This window comes from Zerene cesonia, chromosome 13 (assembly GCF_012273895.1).
Source record: "Zerene cesonia ecotype Mississippi chromosome 13, Zerene_cesonia_1.1, whole genome shotgun sequence".
Classification (NCBI taxonomy): domain Eukaryota; kingdom Metazoa; phylum Arthropoda; class Insecta; order Lepidoptera; family Pieridae; genus Zerene; species Zerene cesonia.
Genome location: NC_052114.1, coordinates 1,965,307 through 1,988,727, shown reverse-complemented (window position 1 = coordinate 1,988,727; position 23,421 = coordinate 1,965,307). Strand labels below are relative to the sequence as shown.

At 33.0% G+C, this 23,421-nt stretch overlaps 3 protein-coding genes and 1 long non-coding RNA gene across 4 annotated transcripts; 1 reads left to right on the top strand and 3 right to left on the bottom strand.

Annotated features, from left to right (window-relative positions):
- Window positions 1-4,106: 4,106 nt before the first annotated feature.
- On the bottom strand, window positions 4,107-6,137 carry LOC119831313 (arrestin homolog). The gene is made up of 6 exons (XM_038354615.1): window positions 5,949-6,137; window positions 5,652-5,858; window positions 5,391-5,522; window positions 4,967-5,318; window positions 4,685-4,879; window positions 4,107-4,610 (listed from the first exon to the last, which is right to left on the bottom strand). Exons 1-6 carry the CDS (start codon window positions 6,135-6,137, stop codon window positions 4,462-4,464), a joined length of 1,224 nt encoding a protein of 407 aa, XP_038210543.1. The 3' UTR covers window positions 4,107-4,461.
- A 323-nt stretch (window positions 6,138-6,460) lies between these two features.
- Window positions 6,461-15,829, top strand: LOC119831314 (peroxisomal targeting signal 2 receptor). The gene is made up of 8 exons (XM_038354616.1): window positions 6,461-6,623; window positions 7,259-7,472; window positions 9,423-9,605; window positions 12,065-12,250; window positions 13,160-13,277; window positions 13,926-14,010; window positions 14,747-14,935; window positions 15,602-15,829. The coding sequence occupies exons 2-7, from the start codon at window positions 7,272-7,274 to the stop codon at window positions 14,910-14,912; spliced, it is 939 nt and encodes a 312-aa protein (XP_038210544.1). The 5' UTR covers window positions 6,461-6,623; window positions 7,259-7,271; the 3' UTR covers window positions 14,913-14,935; window positions 15,602-15,829.
- A 2,857-nt stretch (window positions 15,830-18,686) lies between these two features.
- On the bottom strand, window positions 18,687-19,737 carry LOC119831236. The gene is made up of 3 exons (XM_038354527.1): window positions 19,647-19,737; window positions 19,197-19,295; window positions 18,687-18,964 (listed from the first exon to the last, which is right to left on the bottom strand). The coding sequence occupies exons 1-3, from the start codon at window positions 19,660-19,662 to the stop codon at window positions 18,687-18,689; spliced, it is 393 nt and encodes a 130-aa protein (XP_038210455.1). The 5' UTR covers window positions 19,663-19,737.
- A 1,393-nt stretch (window positions 19,738-21,130) lies between these two features.
- On the bottom strand, window positions 21,131-23,075 carry LOC119831510. Its single transcript, XR_005287891.1, has 3 exons — window positions 22,981-23,075; window positions 21,731-21,838; window positions 21,131-21,229 (listed from the first exon to the last, which is right to left on the bottom strand). It is a non-coding gene; the product is annotated as an uncharacterized LOC119831510 (long non-coding RNA).
- Window positions 23,076-23,421: the final 346 nt, after the last annotated feature.

Genomic DNA, 23,421 nt, shown 5'->3' with positions numbered 1-23,421 from the left:
TCATTGATAAAAATGCGTTTATAAATTATCATTCGAACTTTGGCATCTGATGTTTTAATTAATTTATAACATTTTATCTTTAAATTTAGTATTCATTCTTTACTTTATGTCCCTACTTATCCCAAAAATCTCACTTCTCTTTTCACGTACGTACCTAACGGGTAAAAAGGACCCAATTAGTCTTCTTTTGTAGGTACACCCGTCTGTCATCAGGGTATACACTATACAACCTTTGACATACTTCATGAACCGTGATAGTGAAAAAGGAAAGCTTCCGAGAGCATATTTATTTTTGATAATGATGATCTCATGCGAAAACTAAGCACAACAAAATTTGTCTAAATTGTATTCATGGAAAAAAGAGTCTCTTCAATTTACATACATACGTACTTTAATTGTGAGAATGTTATTGTATTATATACAATGCATCATCTATACATACGTAATTAATTAAATATTACAGACTTCATAAAAACAAACATGCATAATTTTAATATAATAACAATCAAATAACTCAACATACCAACTGCGGAGAAATAGGTGGAGAACACAAGAAAATACTAAGTTTCGGAACGTAGTTCTCATCTAACCTAAAAACATCCTAAATTGATCATACTATATCAATTTAAAATCTATATATGCTATATTTTAAATAAATAATTTGACATGACAATCGCACTATACAATTAAATAAGCCGAGAGACTTTTGCAAAACACGAAATATATTTCCCTGAACGCCATCCATTCATTTATTATGCCACACCCTGTATATCAAATTATAAGTAATTAATAAATAAAGTCTTTTTTAAATCTGAACAAAAAGAAAACTTGTCTAGTTAGTTTCAAGGCTTCTAATTATTGCTGACGGTTGCCGTAAAACACTTTAGAGTACCTATTATGGTTTGTAATCAAGTCTAATCTTAGTAATATAGAAAAACTTATCCATCAGAGACATAAAAGATCCGATAGACACCCCTTCAATTGTTACCTTCATTTAATATAAGCAACTTTCTTCTATCAGAAGTTTGGATATAGCACTATTAATCAAAGCATACTAGAAAACACAATACAATATAAACAATATGGCTATAAATTTTGACCAAATTAAATTGATATCGAAATTCCCATAAGACTACTAACAATCCTTGCACAATAACGGTTGTCACGCTCTAGGACTGTCCTGTCCGCCCCTCCTGCACTTTCTATCCAAACCAGTTCTTGATAGCAATGTCTTCAGTACAACAAACATATTATGCAACCTAATTTCAGCTATAACACTCTCACATAAGGTTTGATACAGTATGCCATAAAATGTTTTAGCACAAATGATCCCTTTTACACTTGCCACGCGGAAGGGTTGTATCGTTTGCATAACAATAGTTCACCTTCAATCGAAGACATGCAAATAAAGGGTCATTTGACTGTCCTTTCCCACACGAAGCGGTCAAACTGGTTTGGACGAACCCTTGCAATTTAAGGGACAGTGTCTTCATAGACACCATTGTCCACAACTGGTTTGGCCAGCTTTGGCCTGAGAAAGTTTTGCATAGTTGTCTTCTACGATTTTTTTATTGTTCCATTGATTACACATAAGATAAGAATAACGATTTAATATTTGTTAAAACTTAAATATTGAAATACTAGTGTAATAGTAATTCAAGGAATAGTTTTTAACCCAAGGATTGAAAGATGACGCCTTACAAATAAATAGCATGGTTGTCTATTAAATTGTTTTCTTTTTATTAAATTAATTTCCAATTTAAAATTGCATTATGAATGTTAATTATGTAAAACTTAAGTTACGCATTTAATTAATAACATATTATTATCAAATTGTCCTTACAGCTCTTCAAATATTTAAAATAAGGGTCAAGCAATAACAAAATTTCTCATGAGGGCTACACAAAGGTAAGTTCAGACAATGATGCGTTATCAGCTTTTTATCACCGTTATGTGATTTGTTTAACATGTGGGCTTTAATTTGTTCGTAAAAACTAATGATAAGTTTGTAGATAAGGATTTAAACATACCGAAAGTTTCAATGGAAATTTTAATATCAGTAGGTTGTTTGAAGTTGCTTGGTTACCAAACATCTACATAAATAATAATATATTATAATAGTTTAAAAAAACTAAAAAACACGCTTTTATCATATTTTGCAAATTGAAAAATGGAATAATTTTATCAAATTAGTGTATTGTCATCGGTCCTCAATAAATCTACAAAGTTTGAACGAAATCTGGCCGTTTAAAGTGGGTCAAAATCGCGCCCAAAGAAGTCGGTTACAAACAAACATACAGGTGAAGCTAATAAAAAGCGTGTAAAAATGAATCAAACGAGGCGTAAAGCGAACGACCAATTCGGCTTAATTTTTTTAATGTTTTTGTTTCACCCCGGCATCTCCCGTGGTACATATATAGCCCGTAGTTATCTACGTGTACGTGCTTTCTAATGGTGAAAGAATTTTTTTAATCGGCCCAGCAGTTTTTATATGAAAATATAGCAAACATACTTACATACAAATCTTTCCTCTTAATAACAATATTAAACATTTCTCAAGTATCTTCGAATAGTTATTATTCTATACGCTTTGTAGTCAATTATAATAATTATAAATTAAACAATAAAACGTCCCTTAAATCTTGACTGTACGAAAGGGGAGACTGCGTGTACCCTATTGATGTTTAAATAAAGCCACGCGCTGAGATGAAAAAAGATCACCTTTTCTTGTTTGTTTGTATTGAATTTTACACTTCATCACCTTTAACTTCTTACTGTAGACATAATGTCTACTTAAAATATATTATAAAGATATCGGAATAAACATTTTCTATAAATATTTATAATAAATCATAAGAATCGCTATTTTAAAAAATAAAATAGAATACATAAAGCAGACGTATCTTATGATATTTTCAAAATAATAGAAACCTGAATCTAACTTTATGTAATATGCTGTTTGACCTGGCTTCGCCCAGGTTGACCCGTGTTGATAAAAATGCCTTTGCCACTCATGGATATCTATCTTTCTGTTAGTGAAGCAATTTTCATGATCGGATCAGTGCTTCTGACGATGAAACCCTAGAAATATTATATATTATTGAAAGCTTCTTCAGAATATACTCTACTCTAAGTTTTTCTTAAATGTCTTTGAATCTGCCTATCGAGAATGCCGATAAATTCAATTCAATGTGGTGGATTATCATGCATTCCACAGAAGTTTGTTGATATTACAAACAGTGGCTTACATTTTATTTTTTTCAGCCTTTTGTGGCATTAACACAATTTATAACTTTATACTAATTCACAAACAATATAGTTTATACGTAATGTCTCTTTCTAGTTAACGAAAATTACTCGCAATTTCCACAAAACTCATATAGTAAAAGTAAGGCATGCACATAAAGGATTATTCGACAGTCCTTTTTCACATAAGTCGGTCAAACTGGTTTTGGACGAATCCTAGTAACTTTAAGGACAATGGGAACTTCAGTCAGTCACAGCTTGTTTGACCATTAGCGAGAAAATCTTTCAGTAGCTGTGTAATGGACATGACATCATAAAATTCTGATTTGTCGAAAAATTTTAATTCGTAGCAACTACTCCTCACATTTTAATTCATTATATGTAGAGTGTTTAGGTACATTATGTATAATAATCTATGTTTGTGCCACACAAATCCAACATATCTTTAATAATTATCTTTAAAATCCCTTCAGGCTTTATTGACTTACAAGTGGTGTAAATAAGTAATTATAAATATGGGCGCCTTCTAAATAAATATAGCAATTAATATATCGCCAGTTTTAATAGTATATTTTGTGGTCGGGAATGCATCAAATTTAATATATGCAAATCGTTAGAATAAGAATGTTATGATAGTCAAGATAAAAAAGGTGCATACATCAAGTAGGGAATGAAGACCCTTGCGATTAAAAAAACGACAATAAAAGGTGGGCTTAGGTGGTCATATCTGCTGTTGAATTGCATTTCGAAACAGTGTTAGTGTAGTGCAGGACTTTATAGTGATCACATTAAACATTTACATTTTTAAATTAGAAGTTGAAATAGGTTAAAGGTCGGAAGTGAAAGTTAAACTCAGTAAATCTGGTGAATTTTTTTATTTAATTTTCTAAGGTAAGTTGGATACAATGAAGGATGATGTTTTTATTTAGATACATAATTTGTTAATAAAATATATATGCCTCACATTTTTGAATATTATAAACGATAAACTATTTTTTTTTAATGTCATGATAATGAAGGTAGTATACAAATGAGTTGATGTATACTCTAAGGTAATAATAATAAGGTAACAATAAGGGTCGCCAATAGTTGCCAATCGATGAAGATAAGTTACGAGGTTGACTTGCTTGGTTACGTGTAATTTTTTTTTTGTTTTTCTATAAGTTTTTTTTCTTTTTTTTTGGTTTTTTTATCGATTTACGATCCTCCGTCTGCTTATTCTGGCTCGTTCATCCTGAGGCGGGCAAAGTCTTCGAAGACAATGTTGTCTTCTTCCTCGTTGGTGTACAGAGAGTTTTCGTAGCGGTGTCGCTCAATGGATTGCATCTTCTTCATGGCGTTGAATCGCTGGCGCTCAACAGATCCTAGAATGGACAGATTCAATAAATATTAAACCTCTTTTTAAAACTGTGTTATTACTTTTGCAACGATGCCTTACCCTCAGCAGGGTGAAGAAGTTTGAATGGCACATCGGTAACGAGCTCGCCTCCAAGAGTACCGCAGTTCAGCTTGACACGGACGGAGTAGGACACGACAATACCAATAGCATCGGCTGGGCATTTGCCTTCGGTCACCAGGGTGGAGCTGGCCAAGTTGACATCATCTTCCTTCAGGTGGCCGTCTAGAGCCACACCTGTTTCGCGAAAAAATATTGAATTGATTTATGCAATGATTGGATTTGAAGAAAAGAGGCAAAAAAAATTTCATGTGTTCTGTTTACCGCGGATATCCTTGTTGCTGCGAGCAAGGGGAACCAGGTAGAAGCTCTTGGACAGGCTGGCGCCGGGGGTAACTGGGCAACCTTCACGGCTTTCCAGGGAAGCAACGTGGCGGCTGAATTGCGAGTTGATCATGGTAATTTCGACATGCTGGACCACCATGCAACGGATGTTGCGGACGGATTTCCTGGAGTTGTTGGAAACGATGATGTTCGCGCAGATCTTTTCGCCATGGTAGTAAATTTCCTTGTCCAAAGTGACTTCGAGGCTGATCTTTCCATTGCTGAAAGTGAAGCCCTTGCTGACGAGAGAGCTAGGAAGGCGGCGGCCTCGGGAGGCAGGTGCGTGTTGTAGCTGTTACAAAAAACAAAATTAGCAGTATGGTTTAGAAAACGAAGTATTTTATAAAGCTGTAGTTCAGACAACCTTTTTGATCGCCAAGGTGACCGAGCTCCTCTTGTGGCTCTTCTGGTCTTCGCTCTCAGCAACGTAAGTGCGGACGCAGTATTCAACGCCCATGGGCTTGCCTTGGTCCTCATCGGATGCTTGCAGAGTTACCTATTATTGAATGAGAAGCAATTAATAAATATAATCGAGGATGAAAAAGTATAATTTATTGCGTGAAAGATATTTCCTCCGTGTTACTTTTTTTGGGTTACTTTTAGTTAAAATAAATAAATTCATTACCGAGCTGGGAGACATCTCTGGGAAGTTGAAGGTGAATGGGAAGGCATTAGGACCCAGTTTCTTCAGAAGTTTTTCCTGGACAGGTGTCAATTCCATTTTGGAGTTGACCATTGGGACGACCTGTTCCGTACCGATGACCATTTCCTTGGAAAATTTGACTCCCATAACCTCATCTTCCTCCCTACCATAGCGGTAAGTGGTCACGAGCTGCACAGATACAAATAATATAAATCCAGAGAATGCACTTCACTAATCACAAAATTCACATAACTTCACTATTTCACAACACTTTTATACCTGGCTGTAAACTTTCCTTCCTTTCAGGTAGTCAGTATCAACGACCACCACTCCATCGATAGGATCGCAGTAATCTATATGATCAATGAAGTCACGCTTGCCAAGGTACACCGTAACTTTTCCATTGGGGGTGGTTTTCTTGAAAACCTTCACGGCAACCACAAAGATAAGGGATAGGTAATCAAGCATTTTGCTTGAGGGAAGTGATACAAGACCACAGGAAAAATTGAACTTAGTATACTTTCGTATTTAGTTGGATTGTTTTTGGAATGTTTAGGCTGTGAGGCGTTCACCAGAAGTGATGAGTCTAGGCCTCTTCCACCTATTTATACTAGCAAACTATGAGGTTTCCTGAGAATAAAGTAGCAACGTAATGAGATTTAACTCGTAGGAGACACAAATTGGATTAAACTCGTATGACGTTGTTTTGTAACAATAAAATCGATAAATTGTACACAACACTACGTCTGCAAAAAATTTGGAAATCGGTCAAGGAAAAGTCAAAATGACGTGCGTGTTTTGACAGTTCTGATCGAGATAAATTGGTGAAAATTGTTTTATTTATCAAGATTTAAAAATAAATACCACTTCTAATCCAATTGGAATCTTATATGATAACGAATTAAGGTTTTCGGGATTCTTAGCATATGTAACGAAAAGAGAATATCTGGATGTGTCAGTATTAAATTTATTTATTTCTGTTAAACTAATCGATGTATTTCATTGGTCTTTAATACTTTCAATAGACTGTAGATTGTTTTTCAATTACTTTTTTATTGTTTTTTAATTGTATTTATTGTATACCAGATTGCATGCAAAAATATGCAGATTTCCATAAAATTTCAACCAATTAAATTTTAGATATAATCTTATTAGAACTTCAATTATTTACCATTGTTTACTCATGTCTAGCTTACAAACTAACGAAGCAAGAGGCTAAACATTTCGATATCTTATTTCTAAATGTGCCTCTTTAGCTTATTACAAGGTTATACTTATTAGTAATTTGATATAAGTTCTATTGGTTATATAACTAATTGGTAGTATATAAACAAGTAATTATTTTTTACTATAAATGTCTATTCAGTTTGTGCTAGTTTTTTATGATATGGTTAATAATAACTTTGCTTTACTATTTGCACCCACTAATGAAACAATATACTTCATTTTTTGTTCCATAATTCTACTCAAATTATTTCCTATTTATTTATTTAAATGATTCTTAGTATTCTATTTTGAAGCTAGTTTCAACAGTGTAAAGTTGAAGTTTAGTTAAAGTTAAATTCTAAAATATGATTTTCATATTCCAGCTACACCCTCAGTATGCCCACTTTCCTCACACCTGGCCGGCATGGCTACAGTGTAAGGTTTTCTAGAACTCGTCCAGATGCCTTGGCAGTAGCTACGAGTCAGTACTATGGTCTGGCTGGTGGAGGCACCTTATTTTTCTTGGAAATTGCATCAGATGGAACAAGTGTGTTGGAATTACAGAAGTTGGAATGGACTGATGGATTGTTCGACGTTGTGAGTATATCAGACTGTTATTTACTGATGTTGGACAAAACTGCATCAAAAGTTTGTTCATATCTTGTTGTATGTTCAATCAACATTGTCTTTTCAGGACGGTAGTGAGTGAGTAAAGACTATTAGAATGTCATTTTTTTGTCATTAGAATGTAAATACTTATCTTCTAAAATAGCTTAAAAGAGAAACTGATATAAATGTTTTATCTATATTTTTGTGTATTTTCAATAAGAAATAGTAAAAAAAAAGGTAAGTTTATAAATAACTATTCTTAACAAGAAACTAATATACTTTTTAATAGTCAGATTTAAATAAAAAATCAAAATATAATTGATAACCTCTTCCATTTTTGAAATTGATGAAAATATGTTAAAATGACATGTAATTTTTGAATTACATGTTCACAAGTTTGCTTGTGAAACAAAACATGAAAGTTTTTGTGAAACTGCAGTCTGTGTGTACAACTGTGACAAAACTGAAAATAGTCTATACATGAAAAAAAATTGTTCATGCATTGAGGAAATATAAATATATTTAGTGACAACAACCTATTTTACAGTAAAGGAGAGTTATTAGCATTCCCAGAATATATGTGGGTAAATAAAAACTTCCAGAAGTATTAAATAAATACCAAGTGTACCTAAACACCCACCCCCACTCAATTAAAAACATGCCGTAACATAATATTTTACAATATTTATTAAAATTGCCCGTTTAACTGATTCAATCCCATTAAAGTTTATTGCATTAGGTCACGATTGAGAACAAAATATAGTATGAGTAACCTTTTGAAGCCTCTGTAGTGCAGTTATGCGAGCGCCTGACGTGGGCCTGTAAGAGGCTTATCTTTTCATTTACCTTCATTTAATTTTGCTTCAGTTGAACCACATGGTTTTTACAACCTGTTTTACATAAACTATATAATTATTGCGTGTGTTGAATTTATGTTTATTTATCATGCACTATAAAATATTAAATTTACATTGTACGGTCTGTAAAAAATTGATATTTTTACAAGCATATTGTTGTGTTGACATATTGATTTGTTTATAAGCATTTATTTTACCTAGACAGTCTTAAATTCTTCAGTCTATTGGTTGTCTGTGGTTTCCTTTTTTCAGTCTTCTTTAGGGATTGAAGCCAAGGGTTTAAGCGTTCTTATTTCTTGATAGTCATCTATTTAAAAATTGCACATTGGAAAAACAAAGTACAATTCGTAATCGAAGTTATACTTAATTGAATTATTTTTTATTAATATAAAGAAATTCCAACCAAAAGAAATTCAAACCCATCTACTTTTCTGTTGTAGCTCTATCTAAGGCATTGGGTACTGAAATAGATGATGTTTTATGTAAAACTACAAATATGCTACCTTTATGCATATTAAGGTAGCATGCAGATATGTAGTAGTGTCTATGTGAAGTGTATAATTTCTATCTAGTTGAAACTAGTTTACATAGAGCAGAGTTAAAATAACTGGGATTAGGCTTCCCATGCAGCCTACTCATGAAAACGTGTTTTAAGTTGTTATATAAGTATTTATGGCAAAAAGCAACTTTTACATGAATTATCTATATATCTATGTAAAAAAGTATAAATCCAAAAACGAATAAAGATCTCAATTCGACTGAATGTTATCTTATGTTTTTTACTTGATATACTTCAAAAACCAACATATTGTAAGGGTCTTTAATCTAAAATGTTCTAGAACATTATATGCAGTTAAAATTGCGTAAAAATCGAAAGGTTTTATTCAAATAGCTCATAAATGTGTTTAGACACGCCATATAATGTTTCTGCGTGTGCGTGGAGTATAGACCGTTCCCAGTTACATGAAATAGTTGGTCAGGATTGACACGATAGCCATTTCAAGTCCTATCGAAACCCTGAGTGTTGTGTTTTAAATTGTTGTGGATTATTGGCATCTAGAATGTTCCAAAACTCTTTCAGACGTGGTCGGGCACGTCAGACAGTGTCGCCGCGTGCGGGTCCGGCGACGGCACGGTCATCGTGTGGCGCGTGGGGTGCGCGGCGCCGCTGCGCGTGCTGCGCGCGCACCGCAGCGAAGTGTGCTCCGTGGATTGGTTGCGGACGCATCTGTTGAGCGCGAGCTGGGATACGACGGTGAAACTGGTGAGTTGTTTGTTTCGTTGCAGTATTTTTTGTTTGTTTTAAATTAATTCTGTATTGAGGTACAATGTTCACACACCTTAGATTTATTCTTGTTTTATATAGGTATGTTTAATATTGCTTTGTTATGTTATATAAACAAAATTCTTGTAAACATTTTTAATTTCCTTAAAGTTTCAAAAATACTTTGTTTGATATTTATTCTACGCCTAAAAATTTAATAATAAAAGAAGGTGATTAATTAATATCAACTGAATTATAATCTTATGTGGACTTTGCGGTCCTTTGTTTCAGTTTAAGTGTCATTCACCATGCTTCGTTAAATATATTTGTAATAGCGAAATTATTATTTGACCAAAAGGTTTTCAGACACATCTGTTTGATCATCACACATCCCTCCCATTTAGTTTGATAAGAGTTGATTTGGTTAAATAAGGTCACGAAAACGTAATTTAGGTTAATACCTAGGTAGGTGTAATCACCTACCTTACGTTTTTGTGTCATTTAAAAAAATCTGAGATATTTGCCTTATATTATATTCCAACCAGCCTGTCACTTCTCTGAGTTATATAGAGCATACCTTATTTTCTTAATTTATTAGTAAGAAAAAATTCCAATAAGAAATTTTTCTTATTAAAATCAGAAATGAAAGTGCACAATCTATTATAGGTAATTTATATTATTATAGGTAGGTAGTAGTAATACTTAATTTAAAAGATACGTTTTTAGCGTCAACAAAAAGTAATTAAATTTGGGATTTAAATAAAATGTTTTTCTTTGCATCAGTGCAAAGTAAATCTATAAATATGTAATAGTCTCATGTCACAATGTTAGTTGCCATACTTCTGGGAAAAGGCAAGTGCGATTATGCGTTTTTTAAATTTTATGCACATATTTGGTAGGTATTAAAGTAGGTTGGTGTTTCTAATAGCCATAAATACCCCATATACATTGGGATATACGTTTGTTTGGCAACATACTTGAATCAACATATTGCGTGAGTTTATAGTCCATATTAGAGTATTCTTGGTGTAATAAGGGCAGAATTTTTTTTTCCGAGTCAGGTAATAAATTCAAGTGTGTTGTTTGTTTTATTGATGAATTTGTATTTCTGAGATCCTAGAACATAAAAACAAAAATTGAACTATAATTAAATTTCTTTTCACTTTTTGCCTATTTATAAGTTCTTTGCTGTGTCTTCAAATTAAACCGAAAGTAACAGTTTGTTTGTTTTATCTTTCTCTGGTTACCTTGATGAGAAAATCGTACATCTATTATTTATCGTTAATATTTCCACAATAGAATATTAGTTTTCAATAATAAACACTCTGTCAATTATTTAACATTTTTTTACCATTCTGTTGTGATATTTATTTCATCAAATATTCGTTCATATGTTTGGATGGTAAATCGTAATGATATCATATATACACATCGCTTTGCTTTTAATTAAAAAAGCCAGAGTAATATTCAGATATACTATGACATAAAATAATTAAAATCTAAGATATTTTAGTCGATGACTAATTTATTCATTAGTACATAATCTTTCAAGATGTAAAATGGTTGATAAAACACCTTTGTATTGATATTGGGCTGGCATTATGTCAGTGTGCAAAAAAAAACCACCGTATGGCAACTAACATCATTCAAATATTAGTTGGTATTAGGTATAATTTGATTTGACAATTAAACAATGGATAAATGGTTTTAAAATTTAATGGTAAAGCAAAAAAACTGGCAATATATAATAATACTATTAAGAATATACTATCGAATAATACGGAATATCTATCTTTTTATTATAAATACCGATCTATAATATTATTTATAAATCGCTACATTATGTAAGTTTGTTTGTAAGAAATAATCTCAAAAATTATTGATACAATGTAAAATGTCCTTTCACCAGTAGAAAGTTTCATAATTCCCGATTGCTGTGACTACGTGACTTTTTTTCCTAGTCTATCCGGTGTGTGTAGCGATAGAAGTTAATAACCAATAATAGATATAAATATTCCTAAATATAATATAATGTTTGATTTTAAACCATTTTCACTGTGTATCTTACTTTCTTTCGAAAAATTGATTATGAGCTACGCGGTTTCACCCGTAAGTCGGTGTCCCGAAGGAATTTCGGGATAGATAGCTGGACAACTGGAACAATACGTAGATGCGTACTAAATTTCATTGCAATCGGTTCAGAAGTTTTTGCGTGAAAGAGTAACAAGCATACTCAGACACATCCATCTTCACAAATTTTCGCATTTATAATATTAGTAGGATAGGATTAGTAGGATGGCTTAAAAATACCATACATTTAAGTGGCACTTTGGTAATAAATTATAGTAAAAGTATTGAACGATATTCCTGCATATTAATCCATTTAATTACCTTTCTTAAATTAAAAGCTTATAAACAACTTTTCATCTAAGTTACTATAAATATCCCAATCATTTCAGTGGGACCCCGAATCAGAGACATGTCTCAGCACGTTCGCGGGTCACTCGCAGCTGGTTTACACCGCTGCGTTCTCCCCCCATTCTCCGGCGACCTTCGCGTCGGTGTCCGGCGATGGACACCTCAAGCTGTGGTCTTGTACGGAACCTTCCAGACCTGCGGCCGTTGTCAAGGCGCATGACGCTGAGGTGAGCTTTATGTGGTTGCAATAAGGTTTAGTTTTGTGTGTTTATTAGGTTTGCAGTTGGTGGATTTTGGCACGTAGTTTTGTAAAAGGATTTTATGATTTGTAGACTATGTATAAAATAAAATATGTTTCAAAATTTTCTCTGTGAAAAGAATGTATCGGAAGATTGATATTAGAAGTACGATAAATAGCCATATACTATAGTTATTAACACAATACCCAAAACAATGGTGGAAGTCACACACGCTTAGGCCCGAATTGAGTCCGGTTGAGCCTTGGGGAAGATACTAAATCTAATAGCATGCGAATGCTACTGTGTTTAGAACCGTGGGCGGAAAAGCCCTTTCATTTTTCCCATCGTCAATCCGGATGACTAATTTGTTCAGATTCTCGCGCTTACGTGAAAAGAAAACACGGAAAAAAAGATAAAAATAATTAACTAAATGTGGTATGTCTCATACATAGGTACCACTTTTAGTTCGTGTTTTGATTACAAAATTCTTTGTTACTTATAAAATTATGATAATATTGATATAATGTAATGAATATTACAAAACATTGTATTTTGATATCGTTTCATCAAGTGAATAGAGTGGACATTAATTTTTAACCCCCGACGCAAGGAGGGATCTGCCTGTGATCTATCTTTGGAATCATAGCTCTCGAATAGATGGACTGATTTCTATCCGGCTTATTAATTTGAAAGCTAGTTTCCTTGCTATTCTTCTTCATATATTCTTAACTATGCTTCATAAAATTCGGCCAAAGATGGCGGCCTCCACAAAATGTCGGATTAAGTACCTATACATTTTTCCACAACTCCCTAAATCTGAAAAGGGACGTGTAAAATGCTATATAAAATTTTTAATTTAAGATGGCCGACAAGACAAATAAATTTGCAAAATTGTAGGTACTGTCATGTGACTGGAGTAAAGCGGAGGCACACGTGCTAGCTACATCAGGTTCTGATGGACTTATTCGAGGCTGGGACCTTAGAAGACTTACAGCACCTATGTTCACACTTAAAGGTATAGTGATTTTGTAATTTTGTGTGTTTTTCTGTGTGGATGTTCATAAGAGACGATGAATAATGTCGTTTTGACAGACATGCATTCTGCTAAAATTATTCTGAAATTCTGTGTTCGGAAGTTGGTTATTAAATCATGAAGTAATGGCTTTCTGGCCGGGATGGGATTCGGTATTCTGGGGTAGGTATAAAAAGTTCTACCTGAATTGAATTGCGGTATTTTTGTCGGTTTGAGTCAAAGAGAGTAAAAAAATATATATTTTATATATCTGTGCATCCATGGGTCTAAAAAGTTAAATATCTATCTAGTTTAATATATTGTATTCCATTTCAAATTCTTTATATCTTTATGTATAAAGAATTTGAAATGGGATATAATACTAACCGGAAAAGCGTTTCTCTAGGATGACTCGAGAAGTTTTCTAACTAGTGAAACATTCAACTTTTTATGTGGTTAAAATTATATTTTGAAGATCGATAACACATCTAGGCATGACGACATAGGCTCAATTGAAACCTTAACCTTTAAGTGTCACAGTTTCTCAGCAAAGTGTACCATAAAAATGTATAGATTGTGGAATAGTATATACTATATAGAAAGTTTAGTCATCGTTTACTGCTTCATATGATATATTTTATTATTTTTCAGGTTGTGAGTGCGCTGTGAGGAGAGTTCAATTCTCGCCTCACGCGTCTTCGGTAGTTGCTGCTGTCTCATATGATTTCACTACGAGGTGAGAATTGTTTTACAAACCTCATCTTTATACTCCAATTAACTACAATTGCTATTATACTACTTACTTACGTAGTGAGTTAACCTTTCGACAAATTAAGCTTCATTGCATGCATTCAATGCAGGATATGATTAACTGCTGATATTTTGGGTCAGCAACTTCCTATCTTGTAATTGTGAGTGTTCTGGGTCCATGAGGGTCAAATTTTAAGGGACGCTGTCTCTCCATACCGTACCCATTTCTTGACGACATAAAATATATAATTTAGCCACTGTGCATTTTTAATGCCCTAATTATTTAGACGCACATGAAATCATGTTTCGCCATCGTTTGTTTTTTTTTTGCTAAGCTGGTGATCGTCTGATGGTAAGCGATCACCCGCGCCCATGAACATTAGCAGAGATAGGGCCGCTGCGAATGCGTTGTCCGATTTTAAAGACTAAGAGTTTATTACTGGATATTTAGGACTAGGAAGGGTGTGGAAAAGGAAACGAGCCTCCAGCTCCCCCCCCCCCCTCGCTGTACGAAATACAAAGCACGTGGGGATGTGGTACTTCGGTACGATCTGGTCCAACTAGCTGCGAAGCGTGCTCAACTACCCACATATTAATTTATAACGCATTGGACAGCCCGTAAATGTTAATTTATATTGCAATAGACAGGCCATATGTAAATGTTAATTTATATTGCAATAGACAGGCCATATGTAAATGTTAATTTATATTGCAAACGGCAGGATATGGGACGTGAAGCGCGGCTGCGAGCCGCTGGAGACGATCCGCCACCACTCGGAGTTCACGTACGGGCTGGACTGGAGCGCGCTGCGGCCGCACCGCGTGGCCGACTGCGGCTGGGACTCGCTCGTGCACGTGTTCACGCCGCGCTCGCTCGCCGCCTACTGACCGCGCACGCACCGCGTGATACGGTGGGCTATGGTTTTTTGAGGGTAGTTGGTTAGGGTAGGAACGTTTTTATTTGTAGTCTAGGAGGGTAGTTAGTAGAACGTCAGTTTATTTCAAGTCTTTTCAGTTGGCTGAATGCGCTAGAAGAAACGGTGGGCTGCATTTTTTAGGGTAGAACGTTTTTTTGTTGAAGTCTATTCAGTTGGCTGAATGCACTGGAAGAAGAATTACCTGTATCAGTCATCTACGAGTTTGTATGAGTGGCCAAACACATATTTAGACCAGCATCTATTTAAACGTCTTCGTTGACACGTTTACTAATGGCGAGTGTATCTATTAGGAACTTCACTATACAAATCTTCATATTATACATCCTAGCTTACCCTGCCACTAAGTTAGAAGAAAGATAGACGTATAACTACATAATATGCAGTTATAATCTCATAACAATCAGTCAAGCCGTTACCGAGTAGTGCGGCAACTAGCACCATTATTAAAAGTCCAATAAATCACTATAATAATTTGACAAAAAATCAAAACGATTTAATATACTTGAAGCCATTATTAAATATTATCAAATGTGTTATGGACTATGTGTTGAGCTCATATATTATTTTGTTATTATATCAGTTGAATCGTCTTTTTAACTTTGTAATTTTGACTTACGATTGCAATACTTTTGTTTTCAGATGTTCGTCTGAGAATTTATATCATCTAACTACATCAATGGCTGTGGTATCAAGTGAAAAGGTCTTTATTTTGTTAGCTAGTTGAGGTTTCTTTGAATTTTTGTTTTATTTGGGGGCTGTTCTGTTATTATTAATTCGTGCATAAGTCTTATAGAGTTATGACGTCATCGAAAATGACATATTCGTCCAATAGAAGCCATTCGTAATTTGAATTAATGTAAAAATATTAACAGGGGAAGTTCTGTGACGTCACAGATTGTATAATTATTTTTGAATTTATAATTTAAGCGAACAGTGGATGGCCTTTTGAAATTTTTAGTTTATTTGCGCCCTAAGCAAGTATTTCGAAAAACACAATCTTGCGAATGTGCATTTATTTTTTTATAGCTTACATATAAATTTATTTCTAATGTCTCCTTATATTAAGTTATTTATTCAAATATTGGGCATGGAAATTAAAAACAGGGAAAAGAATGAATTTCGGTGGTTGGCGTGTAAATACAATTTTATATTTGTTAAATATTTTATAATTTTTAGCCGTAAGTCTTGTAAAATTAAGCATTTTTTATCGCCAGTGAATAGGCATTGTATCGTCGGTTCTATTGTTGTATATTATGCTTCTGTTATTACTAATTGCAAGCATTTAACTGACTTCAGAGTAGTTTCGTCGCGTTCTTAATATACGGTATGGCTGGAGAAATATTCATAAAACTGAATTGATTATTGATACTTAATATATATACTCGATTTTCGTTTTAATTGTATAATTAATGTTTTTGTTTTTAGCAAATTTTTCGTATACAAAAATAAATTGGTATTATGTTGATATGCGCTACCGATACGCACACGCTTTGTGCGTATACGTTCCGCTTTTACGTACATGACTTTCGGTTCTTTTTACTCAAAATTTCTCATTTATATGAAATTTTTTATTTGTCATCTTATGTAATTTCCAGACATCCTGTATAGTTAGATATGAGGACGGATATTAAAGAAAAAAATAAAAAAATCCGTGTCTCAATTATTCTATTTGTTCTTTCAAGGCGTTACAAAAATTTTGGTTAGTAATAACAGAATGAGTTATTGAATCGCAAAAAAATTTAAAAAAATTTAACATTCCAATATAATCGTATACATATATTATTATTGTTACTTAATGAATTGTGTAAATGTCGATAATTGCTTATTTTGTACATAATTAATCTATTTCTAATGAATAACGATTTAGTATTTTATCGTCCAATATGTGCTATTTCACTCGCACACTATTGGTTTCTCTGTCAATCTCAAATATGATAAGTTTATATCGTAATGGGAGCATTTACATTCGTTATTTTAATTTTCAACCGACTTCAAAAAATGAGGAGGTGGAGGTTTGGTTTAGGTCTGTCTATTTGAAGTTTTTTGTTAGAAACATGGACATGTAATATACTTCTTGCAAGTATACATATTTATAGCAGATATAATAGATATTATATTTCGCAATATTACGTCAATTTTCTATAGTAAATCATAAACAATTTTTATTTACTTGAAACAAGGTGTTAAAGATATTGTAATTACAATAATTATTAACATATTTCGCCATGACAATCATGTTGTATGCTCGTTGTTTCACGAATACGATAGATTTAAAGGTTATAATTCGTAAACGTTATTTAATATAACATATTACATGTTTAATTACTTGTCTAACACTGCATTACCGATATAATTATATGATAACGTTATCTATATATTATATAAGTCAATGTTTTCACTTATATTTCATTAGTTATTGTAAATATTTTTCTTTATCTTATATGAAACTGCATTTATGGCAAACTACAAACAAATTTTTTTTGAATTGATATCCTTTTTATGAGATCATTCACATTATCTTAAAAACTTTATAGTACACTTCCGCATGTTTATGAATTTGTAAATTTTACCTTCCGTTGTATATAGTATTTATATATTAAATACAAACTACTTTTTGTTATTTAATCTCTGAATATTTGGTGGCAAAAATATTAAAATATTATAAGACTGGTGTTGTTTTCATTTCGTTGAGACATCTGTGAAATTTCAGAAGTTTGAGGTTGGTAGTCAATTATTTTAAATATAATTTCTTAAGTTTATATTATTCAATGATAAAATACTTATTTGGCTTTACGACATATGAAGATTAGGGCATATTTTAATGGTCTGTGGATTTAAGTCCCCTAATTTGGCGCCAAAACAGCATTCTCTCATTTAGGCATCTGTCAATAATTTATAATAATAAGATTCAAAATAGGAATACATGCTAGTCGCATTAACGTATGATATACAACTTGAATAGAAATCTCGCTCAAAATTTGTCTACATAAAAATCTGTCAACGTGTGTTAGACATAGTATTCGTTTTTTTTTTATGTCACCGTCGGCAATGGAGCTGGTGGGTTGCCGATGGTAAGCGCTACCACCGCCCTTGTACATTTGAAGAGGGGTAAGGTCGATTGCAGATAAGTACACCAAGTACACCATATCAAATAATTTAAATTAGAGAACAATGGTTAAAATTAAATAACACCATTAAAATAAGTATTCTATCAATTAACCATTCATAAATCATCTTGCCATTTTTACGTCTATAATCTATCCACAGATAACATAATGCTGCACATGTATTTACTAGTAAAATAAAGCTGACGTGTTTGCTTGAACGCGCTACTCTTGGGAACTAATAAACCGATTTCAAAAATGTGGCATCTACAAATTAACATACAGGGACATCGTTCTGTTCCCTCCGGGAACCGTAACACTTCGTATGTATTGTATAACATTGCATTACGGAGTGTATGTTTCATTTTAATACGAAGATTTTAACTACTCACAGAAAACACTTACCTTTCTTTTCTTGATAAAGCGTTCATATGTAGGTATAGTAAATTCTCACAAATATAATAACTTAAATAAAATATACACTACAATAACCTTAGAATGCACTTGATTTTGAAAAACGCAAACATGTAAATAAAACACGTAACACTTGATAAGAATTTATTAACGCCATACACGACCACTAACTATTACATAAAATATTGATAGCCTAAACTGTACGATCACAAATTCTGTTTCAACCTACGCATCCTGCCTTCAATGGCAGTTAGCATATAGTAGAGAGTTTTCAGGTCATGACTTTCATTCCTCCTAATATCCACAGCGCTAATCGTAGGGGTTAATATGCAGTTTTGGTTGAAGATTTCGCGTTGTTTGATTTTCACTTGCAAGTTTTCATCTTGCCTTCCACTCGGTTTCATTGTACACGCTTCAACGTATATATTTGATGTGGGAGAGAACGTGTTATCGTGTATTGGCTCATTTCCTAGACGTCTTTTAACTGCAAATATATGTAAATAAATACCCTTTAAAGTGATCTTCCTTGTTTGATTATGATCAGTGAAAATATTTAACACTAACTTTGAGAATACCTTTTACTCGAGCCCTGTTTTTACTGTTTAAACATTGTTTAGTTAGGATTATAATATACAAACAGTTTCAAAAATATCGAGGTAACAAAGAAATGGTCGTAACATTTTTAGTTCTGATAATATAACTGTATCTGAACTTACCATTCTGTTTAAATCGTATAATTTTTTTCGATAAGAGATCACTGTAATATCGGCATGATGTTGCCATTTGAGCTTCTATATGGTTACTGCTTGTTTGTACTAAAAACAGGAAAATATGAATATCTATAAATGAGGACTTAAATTAGAAGTACCCAAAATTAATTAGAACTTCTGTTGCAATTTTCTTTCTAGAAATTACTTTTTGAAAGAAAATTACAAGGAAATCTCCCTTTCAGAGTGCGGTAAAGTAAATGCATACAAATCAATCTTTTGAGGATAATTGGTAAATTCGTAGATAGTTTTACAACAAAAAGAATTTAACTAAACACGTCATAAAAGGGTTTATGCTATTGCGTAGCCAATCATTACTTTAACGAGATTTAACTAGACGTCAAGGTCCGTTTTAAGTGACAAAAAAACAGCATATACAATTCTGTCCCAGTTTCTCACCGGAATCCTTGTGCATGTTGTTATATTTTCTAGAGCAGTAAGGACATATAAATGGTAGCGAACCGAGTATAGCTTGTATCGATTGTGTGTGTTTTTCTGAAAAAAGAAAAGCATTACTGAGAATTAGTATAGAATTTTTTTTATCCAATAAGATACATTTTCGGAATAAGCACAAACACAGGGCCATTTAAATAAATTTTTTAGATATCCGTGTAGTGACTTTGAGATGTTATGGTTTAAATTTAAAGAATAAAAAAAAATTGATCACGAGGCGGGATCAAATTTTTCTATTATTTCAAAATTTCTCACGTCACTGATTAGTTAACATATAAAATTAACAATGTATATAATATAAATAGGAATATAACATACCAGTTCTATTGTCTACATATCCGTTTGATTGAAGTTTAAGAGCATTCATATACGCTGCAATAAATTAACAATTGCATCGTTAGTTTTCATAAAATCCTACTTAATATTATACATGCGAAAGTTTGTGAGGATGTGTGTATGTTTGTTACGCAAAAACTGCTGAACTGATTGCAATGAAATTTGGTACGTAGATAGCTGGACAACTGGAATAACAGACAGGCAACTTTTTATTCTGATATTCTAACGGGAAACAGACTTACGCGGGTGAAACCGTGGGGACGCAGCTAGTGTAGAATATAGATAGGCAGTCTTTGAATATGAAACTATATTTTACAGCACCTTTCGGCTTTTGGGTAGTTTATGAAAATTATTACGGGGCATGCTATCAATAGGGTATTTATTATCCATTATTTTACCGCCGACGCTGAGGTTTACATTTTGTAACATTCACCTGTTTTATGTTAAGAAAATAACTACACGTTTACAATGTTGCAATTTCATCAAAGACGATACAGTGCTTTAATAAAAGCAATATTTTAAATTAATTTTTTTGTGTATCGAACACATAGTTTAAATAAAAGAGAAATCCTCAAATCCGTTTAAATCAAACCTGTACCACTACATAGTATAAAACAAAGTCGCTTTCTCTGTCCCTATGTCCCTATGTATGCTTAAATCTTTAAAACTGCGCAACGGATTTTGATGAGGTTTTTTTTAATAGATAGACTGATTCAATAAGATGGTTTATATGTGAAATAACATCTATTAACTACTCCGAACTAACGCGTACGAGGCCGCTGGCAAAAGGTAGTATAATATATAATACTAGCTGCACCCGGCAAACACTGTTCTGCCTTACTCTGATCCTTTAGGGGGATGAAAAATAGATGTTGGCCGATTCTCATAGATACTGGATAAGCACAAAAAATTTCATCAAAATCGGTCAAGCCGTTTCGGAGGAGTATGGCAACGAAAACTGTGACACGAGAATTTTATATATTAAAGATTATAATACTAGATAACATTTTAACAAACTTCTCTAAGTTCTTTCTGTGTATGTATATGTAGTTTAAATTACAAAATAGAATACAAACCTTCAGGTGAATTTATTCCACCAATCACAGCGCTCGTTTGCTTACAGCAATTGATGGGCAGTTGTCGTGACGTCACAAAACCAATGGTACGGCTGTTTTTGTTGCTAGTTTTCTTTGCTATGGAAGAAACATATTAAACATTTTTACCTATATCGTTTAGTTAGCTTTTACGCCAACTGAACCACCAAAACTAACACTAGAATGTATTTATATCAAATTATTAAGAATTAAGATAAATTTATCTACACTAATATTATAAAGAGGAAGAATTTGTATTTTTGATTGTTTGTGATGGATAAACTCAAAAACTACAGGACCGATTTCAATAATTCTTTCACCATTAAAAAGCTGCATCATCACTGAGTGGCATAGGCTATATATGTACCACAGGCGAAGCCAAGACGAACAGCTAATAAATGCTAATATAAAAAACAAATTACGTGCATTCTTACTAAAATAATAAACGCGAAAGTAACTTTGTCGGTCTGTTTGAACCTTCTTCACGCCTAAATCACTGATTCTGTTTTTGTTTGTTAGGGTATGTTTTTAGCTTTCTCTCAGAAAGCTAATTCTATATTAATTAATAAAATTAAAAAATATATATAAGTATGTACTAACGTTTAAATATTTTCCCGAGTCGCGAATGTGTGGATTCATTTTGTACGCCTGCGTCCATTCTCTCCGAGTGGACAATGCATCTACCTCGATCATATATGAACAAACATTCTGGAACAAACGATATTTCTTAACCGACTGCGTCAGAAATGGGGTATTTTTTGAGCGTTACATATGTATGTATGAGATTATACAGTATCTATGTACATTGCTTTATCCTCGATAGCGGCATCAGTATCATAATCATCATCGTTTATAATAAATTATATAAGAGACAAATCTCATCTTATCTTACTAATCCTACTAATATTATAAATGCGAATGTTTGTAAGGATGTTTGTGTGTTTGTTGCTCTTTCACGCAAAAACTACTGAACCGATTGCAATGAAATTTGGTACGTAGACAGCTAGACAACTGGAATAACATATAGGCAACTTTTTATGCCGATATTCCTACGGAATACGGAGTAACGTTAGTATTAATATATGTTTAATGTCCAGATAGTATACTAAAACGTAATTAAAAGTATAGATGCTCTTGTAGGGGTCTAGGTTCCTATCTGATAAGCCGCAGCGTACCTGCCAATGTGCACGTTGATTTATGATGACTCCCTATACTCTTTTGGAAAACTATTAATAGAATACCTTACTATAAAACACTTTCAAAACTATAGATTTAGCCACAGAGCAACCTCATTTAGAATTAAAAGCATAGTCGAAATTTTAAACACGATTCCATTAAACTATTTATCTGTACTATAATAGCCTTTGCATTGTAATATTTCAATGTCATAAAGCGAGAATGTCATTTATTCTCACTACAAAATGTATTAGTAAATCTACGAAGTCGAAACGCTGAATCAATCAAACTTAGATCCACTTTATTCCGTATTTTATATTACAAGACGATCTATTTGAGTACACAGAGCTGTGAAACTGGGAGAAATACGATTTATCATATTCATTTTTGGAAAAAATCTATGACACTGTAAAGAAAAAAATACGATTCCTATTTATTACATGATTCAATTATTGTCCCAGGAACTAAATCTTTATAAATAATAATAATAACGCTGAAGACTTGTTTTCTCTAATCTTGAGGACTACAGGACCAATTTCAAAATTTCTTTAACCGTTGGATACGTAGGTGCGTGATACCTGAGCGCTATAGGCTATATGGATATGTACCACGGGCGAAGCCGGGACGGACCGATTGTTATAAATATATGAGAAATTATATGTTTTATAGATTACCTGTGCGATCTTTGCTCTGATGTTTACATTCCAGTGGCTTGGCGAGAAAATGGCGCGATGTGAGAACGGAGGCCGATTTGCGTTTTACTCTTGATTTTTTTTCTGTAATATAAAATCATTCTAGAAACATAGAAAACACGTTTACATTTTGTTAACGGCGAAATAGAGATTCATTAGAGTCTGCATTATCGTTTGCAATATGTACTTCTTAGTGGTTTCCATTACCAGATTATTTGTGAACGTTACATTTTCATTCATAGGTCATCGGATAATTTTACTGTAGCAGTTAGTATTATAAATCAATTTTAAAACTAAATAAACACGTTCAACAGTAAAATGCAATATCAAAAAATGAAATCCTTAATCACCTACATCTTTGAGTAAAAAACATTACTACTCTCACAGAAATAAATTAATTTTCTCGACGAATAAAAACGCGTA

Excerpts from the sequence above, each read along its gene's own strand:
- LOC119831313 (XM_038354615.1), bottom strand. The coding sequence starts at position 6,137 with ATGCTTGATTACCTATCCCTTATCTTTGTGGTTGCCGTGAAGGTTTTC. Across the intron at positions 4,880-4,966 it reads CAGCAACAAGGATATCCGCG|GTGTGGCTCTAGACGGCCAC; the intron begins GTAAACAGAACA and ends TTCGCGAAACAG. Across the intron at positions 4,611-4,684 it reads ACTTCTTCACCCTGCTGAGG|GATCTGTTGAGCGCCAGCGA; the intron begins GTAAGGCATCGT and ends TGTCCATTCTAG.
- LOC119831314 (XM_038354616.1), top strand. The coding sequence starts at position 7,272 with ATGCCCACTTTCCTCACACCTGGCCGGCATGGCTACAGTGTAAGGTTT. Across the intron at positions 7,473-9,422 it reads CTGATGGATTGTTCGACGTT|ACGTGGTCGGGCACGTCAGA; the intron begins GTGAGTATATCA and ends AAACTCTTTCAG. Across the intron at positions 12,251-13,159 it reads TCAAGGCGCATGACGCTGAG|GTACTGTCATGTGACTGGAG; the intron begins GTGAGCTTTATG and ends GCAAAATTGTAG.
- LOC119831236 (XM_038354527.1), bottom strand. Across the intron at positions 18,965-19,196 it reads TATACGATTTAAACAGAATG|TTAAAAGACGTCTAGGAAAT; the intron begins GTAAGTTCAGAT and ends ATATATTTGCAG.